This window comes from Bombina bombina, chromosome 3 (genome assembly GCF_027579735.1).
Source record: "Bombina bombina isolate aBomBom1 chromosome 3, aBomBom1.pri, whole genome shotgun sequence".
In the NCBI taxonomy this organism is placed as follows: Eukaryota; Metazoa; Chordata; class Amphibia; order Anura; family Bombinatoridae; genus Bombina; species Bombina bombina.
This window is the reverse complement of record NC_069501.1, coordinates 111,726,196-111,742,616: the sequence shown is the minus strand read 5'-3', so window position 1 is coordinate 111,742,616 and position 16,421 is coordinate 111,726,196. Positions and strand designations below refer to the sequence as shown.

Sequence of the window (16,421 nt, the reverse complement as noted above, 5' to 3'; positions counted from 1 at the left end):
ATACTTTGGCCTCGGCTGAGGCTTCTTTTGGGAGAAAGGTTCTTCAAGCGGTGGTACCTTCTGTTTAGGTCTGCCTGTCTTGTTCTCCCTCCATTTTCATTCTGTGTCCTCTAGCTTGGGTATTGGTTCCCACTAGTAATTGAATGACGTCGTGGACTCTCCATATCTTAGGAAAGAAAACAAAATGTATGCTTACCTGATAAATTTCTTTCTTTCTGGATATGGAGATTCCACGACCCCACTCTTATTTATGACAGTTATTTTTTACTAAACTTCAGGCACCTCTACACCTTTGTGTTATTCCTTTTTTCCATTTCCCTTTGGTCAAATGACTGGGGATTATGAGTAGGGAAGTGATACTTAACAGCCTTTGCTGTGGTGCTCTTTGCCTCCTCCTGCTGGCCTGGAGTGATATTCCCACTAGTGATTGAATGACATTGTGGGCTCTCCATATCCGGAAATAAATACATTTATCAGGTAAGCATAAATTGTGTTTTTGTGATGTTTTGCAGTATATTCCTCTTGTGCCTTTTCTATCTACCCCAGTGCTGCATAGAATTGTACTCACTAGTTGGGGTGAGGCAAGATAACTAAAAATGAAAGTAGCCAATACCCACCAGTTAACTATCCTTAAATATTATCCATCCTGACATGAGCATTCACTAAGTGAGCTTTTTTAAGGTAATAAGTCCGTTCCGTCCATTCCACAAGGGATGCTACTAGTATTATAATATAAATCAAGATGGAGCCAATGTTCACCAGGTTCTGATCCCTAACTACCATCAATCCTGTGATTCGCTAAGTGAGCCATTTTAAGGTTATAAAAGGGGAGCGGCCAGCCAATTCCACAAAGGGTCTTACTTGCGTTAGAATATAAACAAAGATGTAGACGTTTCTGGATTTAGTTTTTTTTTTTTTTTTTTAAATTGCATTTTTAGTTCCTATAAATCCAATGCAAAAAAATGTATCCACCTTATGTAAACCAGATTCTGCTCCCATCTGTTTCTGGCTCCCTGACTCGCCAGAATTCTGTTTGAGACCTTTGCACACTGATCAAGCATGGGAACTCATGACATTTTGAAAATGAATCAGTTTTACTGCAAACTTATTTGGCCTTTTTAATCTTAAACTGTGTGTATATATATTTTCCAATAGCCATTTCTGATCAGCAAAGAAGTATCTCACTATATAAAATAAATAAATTACATGCTAGCTTGATGACTTTGTCCTGTCTTTTCTGAATTCTATGGCTAGGCGTTTAGTGTAGAGCAGGACTGGCCAAACAATGGCACAAGGACCACATTCTTTCTTTAGCCCTCACCACCACTGATCAGATAACATACATCCAGTAATTAATTGACACTTCTCAATAGGCAAATATACCTATAGTACTGCATACAACAGTTAATTGTAAGTTTTCTATGTAAATTTTAAAAAAATATCATCAAGTATATCTTTAAAGTCTGTACGAATATAATATAATGTGGCAGAATAAGCCCTTCTTATAAAAAGGTTTGGACACTCCTCATTTAGAGACTAAAAGTCAAATTATTTCCAGCCAAACTTGTTTCTTTTGGGAATTTGTAGTCTTGAAAGTCTGGCCTATTCCACACAATGAAACAGGAATTGTCCTGTTGATTTGATTAAATTAGCAGAACCCCTGGTGTTTGAGTACAATTTTTGCACGTGGAACAGCTATAAATACTGAATTCATTATAGGCAGACACATTATTGTGTTAGATATTGGTCTGGCTGTTGTATATTTTCATATAGAAACAAGCAATTTCCTGGTGCTCTTTATTAGCATGTAACTTATTTTCCCAGGAGTGAAATCTTTACATTTCTGATCTAATGCCGGGGAATTCCTGATGTCTTTAAAGTGTAATAATCATATAGAGAAGTTTGTAAGTTCCACTTCTTGAAGAATATGCGGCATTTCTGCTATACTGAGTAATGCTATTAAACACTAGTTTATCAAATACTGTTTTCTTTTGGGGCAAATGTCATGAAATCACTTTAGATTTAAAAAAAATAGACTTTTAGGGCTCCATGTACTAAGCAGTCAGCGAGCTACCCGCAACAAATCTCGCGTCAAAATTCGCAAACTGATATGTACAAAGCCGTCAATTATGTTAAAACTCGCATCTTTAAAATTGCGAGCGTACTTATCCGCCAAACCTCGCTACCGCTCCATTTTTCACTGTAATTAGACACATTTGACCACCAACTCGCCAAAAACGAATGTACTAAAAAATCTATTTGTCCGCTCGCTACAATTTCCGCTCCCACCTCGTTATTTTTGCCTCGCCACCTTTTAGGTGGCGGGCAAGGTACAAAACAATAGGAAAGTCAATCTAGACGCCAGTCTAGACATATATAAAAGGCAGTAATATCAGCATTGTACTTACAGCATAACTGGCGTCTAATTTGTCTCTCATTTCCATGTACATAAATTGCGCCCAATTTGTCGACTGTAATTAAAGAGTAATCTATTTAAATTTGTATTGTATAGTTGTCAATCTTTATAATTATTTTTATATTAATATTTATATATTATCAGATCCAGATGAAGCCATATCCAAATTGTAAATAAATATTACAAAAATAACGCTCTGTTATCACTCTTCAAAAAATTTTGAACAATAATAAAGTTGTTTAGATAAGTTGAACTTTTATAGGAGCAAAATTCTATTCCCGCGACTATGATGTTCGTGACACCTTGCATGTCACGTGTTAATAATTGGCCAGACAATTCAACTGAAAGTTAAGTACATCAGCTTAGTCGCGGCGAGCGAGGCGTCAAATTTATCAACAATCCGCAACTGCTCGCGGCGGGCTAGACTTGTCTATTTATTGGGGGAATATTAGTACATAGCGACAGCGGACACCATTTCGCCCGCGGCGAGTAACGGCGAGTTTATCCGCGTCTACAATGACGGATGAATTGACTGCTTAGTACATGGAGCCCTTAAACTTTTTTTTAATATTTCATCACTTTTTTAACCAATCAAAAAGGATATATAACTGACATTTTTGTTCTCTACTTAGGATTGTTGGCAGATGGAGAAAAAGCTTCCAACAAAGTAGCTGTACCGTTAATGAAGGATCTCTCTGGTGAGTTATTTTTATTTCAACTTGAAGGCATTTAAAAAAAAAAAAACTACTGTTCAGTATATAAAATGTAACACTATCCCTAATTCGCATCTATGATAAATATAATTTATTGCATGAAAAGAGTAACTGCATTACTTATTTAACATATGTAATTCCTAGCTTGTAAAATCAGAATCCATAGACTAAATTTTTCTTTCAAATACTTTGTAATAATTTACCTCATTAATAAAATCCATAGCCAATTATACCTATCCAATTCCTGGAAAGTAAGAATAAAGCAACCCCTCTAATACAGCTGTCCAGTTTTTAACATGTAAACCAAAACCTACCACCGCAATATAACACTAGATTTTTTGAATTGGCTTAGCATATAGACCTTTGCTTACCCTAAGGCAATACCAGAAGTGATCTTAATTCCTAAAAGGAAGATGAACAGAGCCAGGCTCGTCTTATTTTATGTAAAAAAAAAAGTCACTCTCTTTAACTAACCCCTTATTCTTAGTTATAGTGTATGTGTATCTATGTACGTACGTACATAGTACGTGTGTGTGTGTGTATGTGTGTGTATATATATATATATATATATATATATATATATATATATATATATATATATATATATATATATATATATATATTATGCAAGTTAGGGACCAGCACCCATAATGTTGTTCAACCTCCAGGGTGCGCTTCCAAAGTATTGTATACATCCAAAAGTGAAGAAGGCACTCGTCGTTTAATAATAAAATACTTTATTCAAACGGTTAACGTTTTCGGGGTCTCCGCCGTCCTCAGACCACTGAAGCCCAAGTACAGTGTTTGTCTGAGGGATGTGAAGGGAGTATTGCCTGCTGACGCCATGTTTTCACCTATGGGAAATCAATTCTAAGGCTCTCTGTAAATTTGGTCATGGGGATTCATCTGCCACCTCCCTTTACAGATCGACATTATACTCCTCTACCATTACCTTTGCTGATATATTTTAGTACTGGTTTGGCTGTCTGCTATATATGGATGGGTGTCTTCAGGTAAGTATATATAATTTTTTAAGACACACTCTGTTTGGCATATGTTTTAATATATATTGCATATATTTGCCATGAGTCCGGTCTATGTTTATTTTCCTTTGCAGTCTAACAGCTCAGCATGGAAAATTTGTTTTTGGGAGAAATTTTGTAATTTTTTCTTACCTGGGGTTCCGCTAGTTGTAACTTCAGACTTTTTTTTTTTTTTAATTTTCGTGGGGCAAATTAGGCTTGCGATGACGCAAAATGCTTATTGCGTCATTCTTGGCGCAAATATTTTTTGTGCGGAGGTTGCGTTTGTTGTGATGCGAATCACGTCATTTCTTGCGCCTTTGTTGGTGCGGATTTTGTTTGGCACCTGTTATGACGCGAGTAGTGTCATTTCTTGTTAACTTTAGCAGCAAAAGTTTTTTGCATTTGCGTCATCTTTGTTTGCGTCATTGTTGGCGCCAAAAAATGCATTATATTAAGTCTCTCCCTCTTTTTCTCTCTGCTTTCAATTGTTTACAGAGGGCTATGATGTTTGCTTTTGATTTTATTTTCATATAGGTATTTTATCATAAGCATTTTTTCCCATTCCTGAAACTGCTATTTTGAGGAAATTGGATATTTTGTTTAAATGTTATTTTTTCTTTTTTTGTTACATTTTGCAAGATGTCTCAAACTGATCCTGCCTCTGATGTTACTGTAGGAACCAAGTTGCCTGAAAACAAATCTACCAAAGCTAAGTGTGTATGTTGTAAATTAGTTGATCTTACTTCTTCAGCTCAAATATGTGGCACTTGTTATGAAAAATTATTACATGCTGATAATGTTTCTATAAGAATAAATACATCTACTGTTAAACCTTCACACTCTAATGTACATTATATTCCTGTTAATATAAAATATTATATTGCTTCAGCTATAGAGAAGGCTATGACTGCTATTCCGCCTTCAAATAAACATAAAAGGTCTCTCCTAACTTCTCATAAATCTGATGAAGTTTGTATTGATCAACAGCATCAATATTCCCTTTGCATCTCACCACTGCGAAGACTGATGCTTCCGGCTGACCACCAATAAACGGCAGCAAAACTCGATGAAGTATCCGTGTGAGGGAGGAGGGAATCCTGTGACAGAGCTGGTACAGGCCCTCTGGTGTGGCAAGTGATCCACAAAAGAAGATGGCGGACAGTCTGTAGAGTAAAAAATCAAAAATGCTTTATTTCAACAGTTTAAAACAGATGCATAAGAACAACAGCAGCAATAGTAGAGAGAGCGTAGCACCACCTGTCTTACGCGTTTCGGCTTACGCCGTAGTCATAGCTAATGGGTGCTAGGATCTACCTTCCTCATTTAAAAAGGTTAATATGCAACCCTATAGGTTGTTGCAAAATTGATACGCCTACCTTAATTATTCAATTACGCTGGGACGCTATATACAAACAGGAAAAGTGATTCTTGTCAAACTATGTTAAGATTATATGTGCTAAATAAGTTTCTATGCAATTTACCTTACAATATATATATATACACAGTATATAAATATGTTTAGATATGCATATACCAGGTCTCAGGTTTTGGTATGTGGACCTTGTCAGGATGTCCAGTTGCCAACCTTGGCCACTTCCTTTAAGACCAGACCTTCTGTCTCAAGGGCCGTTTTTCCATCAGAATCTCAAACCTCTAAATTTGAAGGCATGGAAATTGAACGCTTAGTGCTTAGTCATAGAGGTTTCTGTGACTCAGTTATTAGCACTATGATACAGGCTCGTAAGTCTGTTTCAAGGAAAATGCATTATCGGGTTTGGAAAACCTATATTTCATGGTGTTCAGTTCATGATTATACTTGGCATTCTTTTAGAATTCCTAGGATTTTACAGTTTCTTCAGGATGTTTTGGATAAGGGTTTGTCTGCAAATACTTTGAAAGGACAAATTTCTGCTCTTTCTGTCTTATTTCATAGAAAGATTGCTAAACTTCCTGATGTTCACTGTTTTGTTCAGGCTTTGATTCATATTAAACCTGTTATTATTATTATTATTATTATCGGTTATTTGTAGAGCGCCAACAGATTCCGCAGCGCTATAAACAAAGGGGGAGTACAACAAAACAATTATAGGGTAGAGGGCCCTGCCAAGAGTTGCACTGTTGTAGTCAGCTCTTAAGAAGGTGATCTACAAACAGCTGGACTTTTAGGCTTCATGCTAAGAGGGTTCAGGGGATTGCATTGGAGGAGAGGAACTGGTATTAGGAAAGGTTAGCGTAGGTTGTATGCGTCCCTGAACAGTAGAGTCTTTAAGGAGCACTTGAAGCTTTTAAAACTAGAAGAGAGTCTTGTGGAGCGAGGCAGAGAGTTCCACAAGATGGGAGCCAGTCTGGAGAAGTCCTGTAAACGGGAGTGTGATGAGGTGACAAGAGAGGAGGAGAGTAGGAGGTCATGAGCAGAGCGAAGGGGACGGGATGGAGAGTATCTGGAGACAAGGTCTGAGATGTAGGTGGGAGCAGTGCAGTTGAGGGCTTTGTATGTAAGAGTGAGAGTTTTGTGTTTGATCCTAGAGGCAAGAGGAAGCCAGTGAAGGGAATGGCAGAGAGGCGCAGCAGATGAAGAGCGACGTGTAAGGAAGATGAGTCTGGCAGAGGCATTCATTATGGATTGTAAAGGAGCTAGGCGGCAGGTGGGGAGACCAGAGAGGACAGAGTTGCAGTAATCAAGGCGGGAAAGAATGAGAGAGTGGATTAAAATCTTAGTTGTGTCTTGTGTAAGGAAGTGTCTAATTTTAGAGATGTTTTTAAGGTGGAAGCGGCAGGCTGTAGCCAAGGACTGAATGTGAGGAGTGAAGGAAAGATCTGAGTCAAATGTGACCCCGAGACATCGGGCATGCGGGGTAGGGGTAATGATGGAGTTGTCGACAGTTATAGAGATATTGGGGGTGGAGATTTTGGAAGAAGGGGGGAAAATGAGGAGTTCAGTTTTGGAGAGATTTAGCTTGAGGTAGTGAGAGGACATCCAGGAAGAGATGTGAGAAAGACAGTTAGTGATACGGGTTAGCAAGGAAGGAGATAGTTCTGGTGCAGAGAAGTAGATTTGGGTGTCATCGGCATACAAATGATATTGGAAACCGTGGGACTTAATAAGGGAACCTAGTGATGACGTATAGATTGAGAAGAGAAGGGGGCCGAGGACAGAGCCTTGCGGTACTCCGACAGAAAGTGATGACGGGGCAGAGGAGGCCCCAGAGAAGGCTACACTGAAGGTACGGTTTGACAGGTAGGAGGAGAGCCACGAAAGGGCTGAGTCACAGATACCGAAGGATTGGAGGGTTTGGAGCAAAAGAGGGTGGTCGACAGTGTCAAAGGCTGCGGACAGATCAAGGAGGATAAGCAGAGAGAAGTGGCCTTTTGATTTAGCTGTAAGTAGGTCATTGGTGACTTTAACAATAGCTGTCTCTGTGGAGTGATAGGGACGAAATCCAGATTGCAGCGGGTCAAGAAGGGAGTTTAACGTAAGGAAATGGGATAGGCGTGCATATACTAGTTTTTCGAGAAGCTTTGAAGCAAGAGGGAGGAGGGAAATTGGGCGGTAGTTGGATGGGGAGGTAGGATCAAGGGAAGGTTTTTTGAGGATAGGTGTGACCAGTGCATGTTTCATTGATGAGGGAAATGTACCAGTGCTGAGGGAGAGGTTGAAAATGTGTGTTAGTATAGGGGTGAGGGTAGCAGAGAGAGAGGGGAGCAGCTGTGAGGGGATAGGGTCAAGGGGACAGGTAGTGAGATGAGAGCGCAGTATAAGTGCTGAAACTTCGTCCTCAGTAACAGGGGAGAATGAACTAAGTTTCAGGTTATGAGGGTTGTGGTTGAGTGAGAGTATTTGAGGGGGGGAGAGAATGGAATTGTGTTGAGAGCTGATTTCATGTCTGATGGAATCAATTTTGTTAATGAAGTGACTGGCAAAGTCTTGAGCTGACAGAGAAGTTGTATTAGGAAGTGGGGGAGGGTGGAGGAGAGTATTGAAAGTGGAGAACAGACGTTTTGGGTTTGAAGAAAGATTAGAGATAAGAGTAGAGAAGTAGTGTTGCTTGTGGAGATTAAGGGCAGAGTAGTAGGAGTTCAAGATGAATTTGTAATGAAGAAAATCAGCTGAACTCCATGATTTTCTCCAATGCCGTTCAGCAGTACGGGAACATCTGCGTAGGTACCGTGTCAGAGGAGTATGCCAGGGCTGGGGATGAGTGTGTGATTTCCTAGCAGTGGTAAGAGGGGCGAGATTGTCAAGGACGGATATAAGGGTGGAATTATAGTGGCAGATAGATTGTTCAGGGCAGGAAAAGGAGGAGAAGGATGAAAAGAGCGGTTGAAGGGAATTAGCAAGTTGTTGCTGATCTAAAGACCTAATGCTTCTGTGAAGTTTGGTGTGAGGAGTAGAAGGTGGGAGAGTTGTAGGAAGGGATGATATGTTGCAGGTAAGGAGATGGTGGTCAGAAAGAGGAAAAGGGGAGTTTGAGAAGTTTGAGAGAGTGCATCGATAGCTAAAGATCAGGTCAAGGGAGTGACCGTCTTTGTGAGTGGGAGAATCAGTCCATTGTGACAGACCAAAAGAGGAAGTGAGTTGCAGAAGTTGTTTAGCAGATGAGGCAGTGGGATTGTTAAGGGGGATGTTGAAGTCGCCAAGAATGAGGGCAGGGGTGTCTGAGGAAAGGAAATAAGGAAGCCAGGCAGCAAAGTGATCTAAAAATTGAGTTGGGGAGCCAGGGGGGCGGTATATGACTGCAACACGTATAGAGAGGGGAGAGAATAACCGAATCATGTGTGCTTCAAATGAAGAAAATGTGAGTGAAGAGAAGGGCTGTATTTGTTGGAAGGTGCAACGAGAGGAAAGTAAAATACCGACACCACCTCCTTGTCTATTGCCAGACCTAGGAGTGTGGCTGAAATGGAGACCCCCATGTGACAGTGCAGCAATGGATGCTGTGTCTGAAGTAGAGAGCCAGGTTTCTGTAAGAGCCAGAAGGTTAAGAGAGTGGGAGATAAAGAGATCATGGATAGAAGTTAGCTTGTTGCAAACAGAGCGAGAGTTCCAGAGTGCACAAGTGAAGGGGGAGGGGTTTTTAGATGTAAGAGGAATGCGATTAAGGTTACCAGAGTTTAGTTTATGAAGTCTATTGAAAGGCACACAAGGATGTGAAAGGCTAGGAGGTTGTGAGGGACCAGGATTAGGGGAGATGTCGCCAGCAGCTAGTATGAGCAAGAGGGAGAGTGACATGAGATGAGAAGCAGATTTGCAGTAATGAGACTGTTGTTTAACTGAAGTGCAGGGGGGAGAGAGAGTATTTAGGAATAAGTAGAGTTCATGAGTACAAAAGTAAGGTGAGTATAAGAGAGATGGGCTAATGAACAGTGCAGGTGGAGAGGGAGAAGGAGTAAGTGAGTAATGGAGTTTGTTATAGAGACAAGAGGTAGCAAAAAGGAATATGAAGATATTGAGCATTATTATGAAAGTGGGAGCCAAGTAAACACATAAGACACAGTGTTATTAAATCTATTTATCTCCTTGGAGTCTCAATTTGGTTTTAAAGATTTTATGGGCTCCTCCTTTTGAGCATATGCATTCTCTGGACATTAAATTACTTTCTTGGAAAGTGTTATTTCTTTTGGCAATCTCTTCTGCTAGAAGAGTTTCTGAATTGTCTGTGCTCTCTCTTGTAAATCTCCTTATCTGATTTTCCATCAAGATTAAAGCTGTTTTGCGGACTTCATTTAAAAGTTGTGAATTCTAACAACATCAATAGGGAAATTGTTGTTCCTTCTTTGTGTCCTAAGAATACTTTTGAAATGTCTTTACATTCTTTGGATGTGGTTAGAGCTTTAAAATATTATGTTGAGGCTACTAAAGATTTCAGAAGACTTCTAGTCTATTTGGTATTTTATCTGGCTCCAGGAAAGGTCAGAAAGCCTCTGCTATTTCTCTGGCTGCTTGTTTGAGACTTTTGATTCACAAAGCTTATTTGGAGGCGGGGCAGTCTCCGCCTCAGAGAATTACAGCTCATTCTACTAGATCAGTTGCCACTTCTTGGGCTTTCAAGAATAATGCTTCAGTTGATCAAATTTGATCAAATACTTTTACTAAATTTTACCATTTTGATGTGTTTGCTTCTTCGAAAGCAGCCTTTGGTAGAAAGGTTCTTCAGGCAGTTGTTTTTTTAATTTTTAAATGAAACTTGATTATTTTTGGGGGGATTTAATTTCTCAGCAGATTTAGTTATTTTATCCCTCCCTCTCTAGTGACTCGTGGATTCCACATCTTGGGTATTATATCCCATACGTCACTAGCTCATGGACTCTTGCCACTTACATGAAAGAAAACATAATTTATGTAAGAACTTACCTGATAAATGTATTTCTTTCATAGTGGCAAGAGTCCATGAGACCCACCCTATTTTTTGTGGTTATGATTTTTTGTATAAAGCTCATTATTTTTTCCAGTTCCTCTTTTTGTATGCTTTTTACTCTTTTTTTTTTTTTTACACATCCCTTCTTGGCTACACGTTAAACGAAGGTATGAGTGAGGTTGGAGGTGTATTTATAGGCATTTTGAGGTTTGGGAAACTTTGCCCCCTCCTGGTAGGAATGTATATCCCATACGTCACTAGCTCATGCCACTATGAAAGAAATGAATTTATCAGGTAAGTTCTTACATAAATTATGTTTTTCTAGTTCTCTGTAGTGCTGTTATCCAGTAATGGTATTTTCTGGTGCCTAGTGGGCATTCTTGTGCTGTCAAGAAACAATGTGCTATTTGTATCTCTCAAATGTCTGATACTCGGTTACCAATTACAGGTAGCCCTCAGTTTACGCCGGGGTTAGGTTCCAGAAGGAATGGTTGTAAATCGAAACCGTTGTATATTGAAACCCAGTTTATAATGTAAGTCAATGGGAAGTGAGGGAGATGGGTTCCAGGCCCCTCTCAAAATTGTCATAAGTAACATCTAATACATTATTTTTAAAGCTTTGAAATGAAGACTTTAAATGCTAAACAGCATTATAAACATACCAAAAGAATGAAGTACATACTAATAAAAGTAAAATAGAAAGTTTACTTTTTTTTTTTTTTGTGTGCAATTTCTATCTGAATGATGGAAATTTAATTATGACTTTCATGTTCCTTTCAAAAACTAATTTGATTTGCTGACATAGGGCCAGTAACAGTTGATGCTAATTCTCAAAATATAAATAACTAGAAAAGTTTATTAAAATAGCATGCTCTACCTCAATCATGAAAGTTTAATTTTAAATGTCTCCCTTTGACTATGTGTTTAACCAGTTACTTTACAGTGACATTATTTCTAAAAACATTAAACTGCAATAATTACATATATTTTTTAAATAATTCATTATCTCCTTTTTATTAATATAAACTTGTATAAAAGCAGCACATATTAACCCCTTAACGACCAACAACATATGGGGTACGTCCTGCAAAAAAATGCAGTTAATGACCAAGGGCGTACCCCGTACGTCGTTGGTCTTTGAAAGCAGTGGAAGCGATCCTGATCACTTCCAACTGCTTTCATGTTATAGCAGTGATGCCTCTATTGAGGCATCCTGCTATAACATTTTTTAGCCGTCCGATGCAGAGAGAGCCACCCTGTGGCCCTCTCTGCATCGGCCATCAATGGCCATGTTCGTTGGTGGGTGGGAGCTGATCCAGGGAGGCGGGTGGGCGGCCATCGGTGGGGAAAAGGGGCGGGATCGAGTGCGCGGGCGGGCGGGCGGGTGGGAACCCTACACTATGGAACAACTGTAAGGTGGTACTCGGTGGGAGAGAGGGTGGGAACATTACACATTTTAACGATCTGGGAGGGTGGGAGGTTGGGGGTTGAGGGGGGCAGCTACACTACAGAAAATAGTATTTTTAAAATAATAAAATTTTATAAAAAACAAATTTGATTTAAAATTGGGTACTGGCAGACAGCTGCCAGTACCCAATATGGCGCATAATAAGGCAGAGAGGGGGGTTAGAGAGCTGTTTGGGGGGGATCAGGGAGGTTGGGGGCTAAGGGGGGATCCTACAGAGCAGAATTATTATTTATTTATTTATTTTAAATCCCCAAAAAACTCTTATTTTAGTACTGGCAGACTTACTGCCAGTACTTAAGATGGCGGGGACAATTGTGGGGTGGGAGAGGGAAGAGAGCTGTTTGGGAGGGATCAGGGGTGTGATGTGTCATGTGGGAGGTTGATACCTATACTAAAGCTAAAATTAACCCTGCAAGCTCTCTAATTAACCCCTTCACTGCTGGGCATAATACATGTGTGGTGCGCAGCGGCATTTATCAGCCTTCTAAATACTAAAAAGCAACGCCAAAGCCATATATGTCTGCTATTTCTGAACAAAGGGGATCCAAGAGAAGCATTTACAACAATTTGTGCCATAATTGCACAAGCTGTTTATAAATAATTTCAGTGAGAAACCTAAAGTTTGTTAAAAAATCTGTGAAAAAGTGAACTTTTTTTTTATTTGATCACATTTGGCGGTGAAATGGTGTCATGAAATATACCAAAATGGGCCTAGATCAATACTTTGGGTTGTCTACTACATTATACTAAAGCTAAAATTAACCCTAAAAGCTCCCTACAAGCTCCCTAATTAACCCCTTCAATGCTGGGCATTATGCACGTGTGGTGCGCAACTGCATTTAGCTGCCTTCTAATTACCAAAAAGCAAAGCCAAAGCCATATATGTCTATTTCTGAACAAAGGGGATCCCAGAGAAGCATTTACAACCATATATGCCATAATTGCACAAGTTGTTTGTAAATAATTTCAGTGAGAAACCTAAAGTTTGTGAAACAATTTGTGAAAAAGTGAACAATTTTTTTTATTTGATCGCATTTGGTAGTGAAATGGTGGCATGAAATATACCAAAATGGGCCTATATCAATACTTTGGGATGTCTTCTAAAAAAATATATATATATATATATATACATGTCAAGGGATATTCAGGTATTCCTGAAAGATATCAGTGTCCCAATGTAACTAGCGCTAATTTTGAAAAAAAGTGGTTTGGAAATAGCAAAGTGCTACTTGTATTTATTTCCCTATAACTTGCAAAAAAAGCAAAGAACATGTAAACATTGGGTATTTCTAAACTCAGGACAAAATTTAGAAACTATATAGCATGGGTGTTTTTTGGTGGTTGTAGATGTGTAACAGATTTTGGGGTTCAAAGTTAGAAAAAGTGCGGGGTTTTTTTTCCATTTTTTCCTCCTATTTTATAAAAAAAATTATAGTAAATTATAAGATATGATGAAAATAATGGTATCTTTAGAAAGTCCATTTAATGGCGAGAAAAACGGTATATAATATGTGTGGGTACAGTAAATGAGTAAGAGGAAAATTACAGCTAAACACAAACACTGCAGAAATGTAAAAATAGCCTTGGTCCCAAACGGACAGAAAATGGAAAAGTGCTGTGGTCCTTAAGGGGTTAAAAACACAATGCAACAGCTTTCAATTGATTTCTGAATTACAAGTTAACAGCAGTCTTTAAATAAATGGAGACACAGAGAAAAATAAAAATAGATACTGCATCCTCTGACTGAACAGACATAACATATATGGAGTTTGTACCAAATTAAATAAAATAACCATGAAAAAGGGAGGCTTAGCAATATTCAATGTCAAAAACTTTAATTTAAATAATGTGGACACTGCACACTTAACTTCAAACTCTGGGTTTTAAATTATGGATTTAAATTTGAATTGACCCTTTGACTTCCTGTCAGTATTGGGTTATGCTCACGTACTGTCCCCCCCTGTTAATGAGCTGTAACTGAACACAATTTGTGAATCACAAGAGATGTAGAATACTACTTTACTCTTCTGCTTGGTGTCATCTGTTCTTAGGTTACCTCAGCTTCCAGTTGTGTCACATGACTCTGCTCACTGCATCCTCCTTCTGATTAATCTATATATCTTTCACTTGCTAGGAGGCATCAAGAGGGGTGCCTCCTATTGGTACCAATTTCTGCTGCTAATATATTGCCAGAACACAGGTGGCGCTGCAGCACAGCTTTTCCTTTGACCCATGTACTGCAATGGAGAGAAGCGTTCCTGTACCTGCCTTTCCATAGCATTACATGGGGGGAAAATATTTTTTTTTTTACTTTTTTTTTTTTTTAATTAAAATTTAATTAAGCTTTGGCCACATATGGCAGGGTAGGCACTGCCTCCTATGAGTGCACGTCCCTGGGTTAAACTGATTAATTTGAGCTTGCTTGGCTTCAAAACAAGCGGACAGCTACACCTACTGGCTATTTTAATAAATGCACTGCTTCTCAATGCTTTTCAATAGCAGTCACATGACTGGAAAAAAGGTTATTCTGAAACGGTGTAAATTGAAACGTTGTAAAACGAGGGCCACCTGTATCTCCAAATGCTTGTTTGTAGTGAATTTGGCTTCTGATTCTGAAGACACCATACTAAATAATATAGAATTCATAGAATGTAAAGATTTTTTTTTTATTTGTAGTATGTTTATTAATATTTGAACACACATATGCTTACGTGACCTGAAACAGTATCCAAATACCAATGTCTTAAGAGCAATACAGAGTGTGACCATATTTAACCCCTTAACGACCGAGGACGTGCAGGGTACGTCCTCACAAAAAAGGCAGTTAACGCCTGAGGACGTACCCTGCACGTCCTCGGTGTGGAAAGCAGCTGGAAGCGATCCCGCTCGCTTCCAGCTGCTTTCCGGTTATTGCAGTGATGCCTCGATATGGAGGCATCCTGCAATAACCTTCTTAAGCCATCCGGTGCAGAGAGAGCCACTCTGTGGCCCTCTCTGCACCGGAGATCGGTGGCTCCCTGCGTTGGTTGGTGGAAGCTGGACCGGGAGGCGGGTGGCGGCCATCGATGGCCCTGGTTATGTGCAGGGGGGGCGGGATCGTGGGCGGGGATGACCGGGGGCGCGCACGGACGCGCGCGCATGCACGGGGGGGCGGGCGCGTGCACGGGGAGGGAGCGGGTGGGAACCGCTACGCTACAGAAAATGCATTAATTAAAAATGTTAAAAATGTTAAAATGTCTAAGTAGTTTAAAAAACAACAACTGATCAGCAAGGTGGTGGGGTGGTGGGGGTTTGTCTGTGTACAGAAAAAAGCCAAAAAAAATAAAAAAAAAGCACCTTTTTTTTTGCAAACTGGGTACTGGCAGATAGCTGCCAGTACCCAAGATGGCCCCCAATGAGGCAGAGGGGAGGGTTAGAGAGCGGTTTTGGGGGGGATCAGGGAGGTTGGGGGCTAAGGGGGGGATCCTACACCCTAGCATATGTAAATATGCAAAAAAAAAAATATTTTTTTTTAAAAACCCTTTTATTTTAGTACTGGCAGACTTTCTGCCAGTACTTAAGATGGCGGGTACAATTGTGGGGTGGGGGAGGGAAGGGAGCTGTTTGGGAGGGATCAGGGGGTGGGATGTGTCAGGTGGGAGGCTGATCTCTACACTAAAGCTAAAATTAACCCTGCAAGCTCCCTACAAACTCCCTAATTAACCCCTTCACTGCTAGCCATAATACACGTGTGAGGCGCAGCAGGATTTAGCGGCCTTCTAATTACCAGAAAGCAACGCCAAAGTCATATATGTCTGCTATTTCTGAACAAAGGGGATCCCAGACAAGTATTTACAACCATTTGTGCCATAATTGCACAAGCTGTTTGTAAATTATTTCAGTGAGAAACCTAAAATTGTGAAAAATTTAACTTTTTTTTCAATTTGATCGCATTTGGCGGTGAAATGGTGGCATGAAATATACCAAAATGTGCCTAGATCAATACTTGGGGTTGTCTACTATACTACACTAAAGCTAAAATTAACCCTACAAGCTCCCTAAAAGCTCCCTAATTAACCCCTTAACTGCTGGGCATAATACACTTGTGGTGCGCAGTGGCATTTAGCGGCCTTCTAATTACCAAAAAGCAACGCCAAAGCCATATATATCTGCTATTTCTGAACAAAGGGGATCCCAGAGAAGAATTTACAACCATTTATGCCATAATTGCACAAGTTGTTTGTAAATAATTTCAGTAAGAAACCGAAAGTTTGTGAAAAAATTTGTGAAAAAGTGAACGATTTTTTGTATTTGATCGCATTTGGCGGTGAAATGGTGGTATGAAATATACCAAAATTGGCCTAGATCAATACTTTGGGATGTCTACTAAAAAAAATATATACATGTCAAGGGATATTCAGGGATTCCTGAAAGATATTAGTGTTCTAATGTAACTAGCGCTAA

The 16,421-nt window shown here is 39.6% G+C and overlaps 1 protein-coding gene across 1 annotated transcript in view; it reads left to right on the top strand.

Annotated features, from left to right (window-relative positions):
- The window catches only part of SON (SON DNA and RNA binding protein), a gene marked incomplete in the record, with an annotated part of 747,918 nt that overhangs the window by 704,425 nt on the left and 27,072 nt on the right, over positions 1-16,421 (top strand). The window contains 1 exon segment of the mRNA XM_053705170.1: positions 3,049-3,114. Within this exon segment, the coding sequence (XP_053561145.1) occupies positions 3,049-3,114 (66 nt within the window).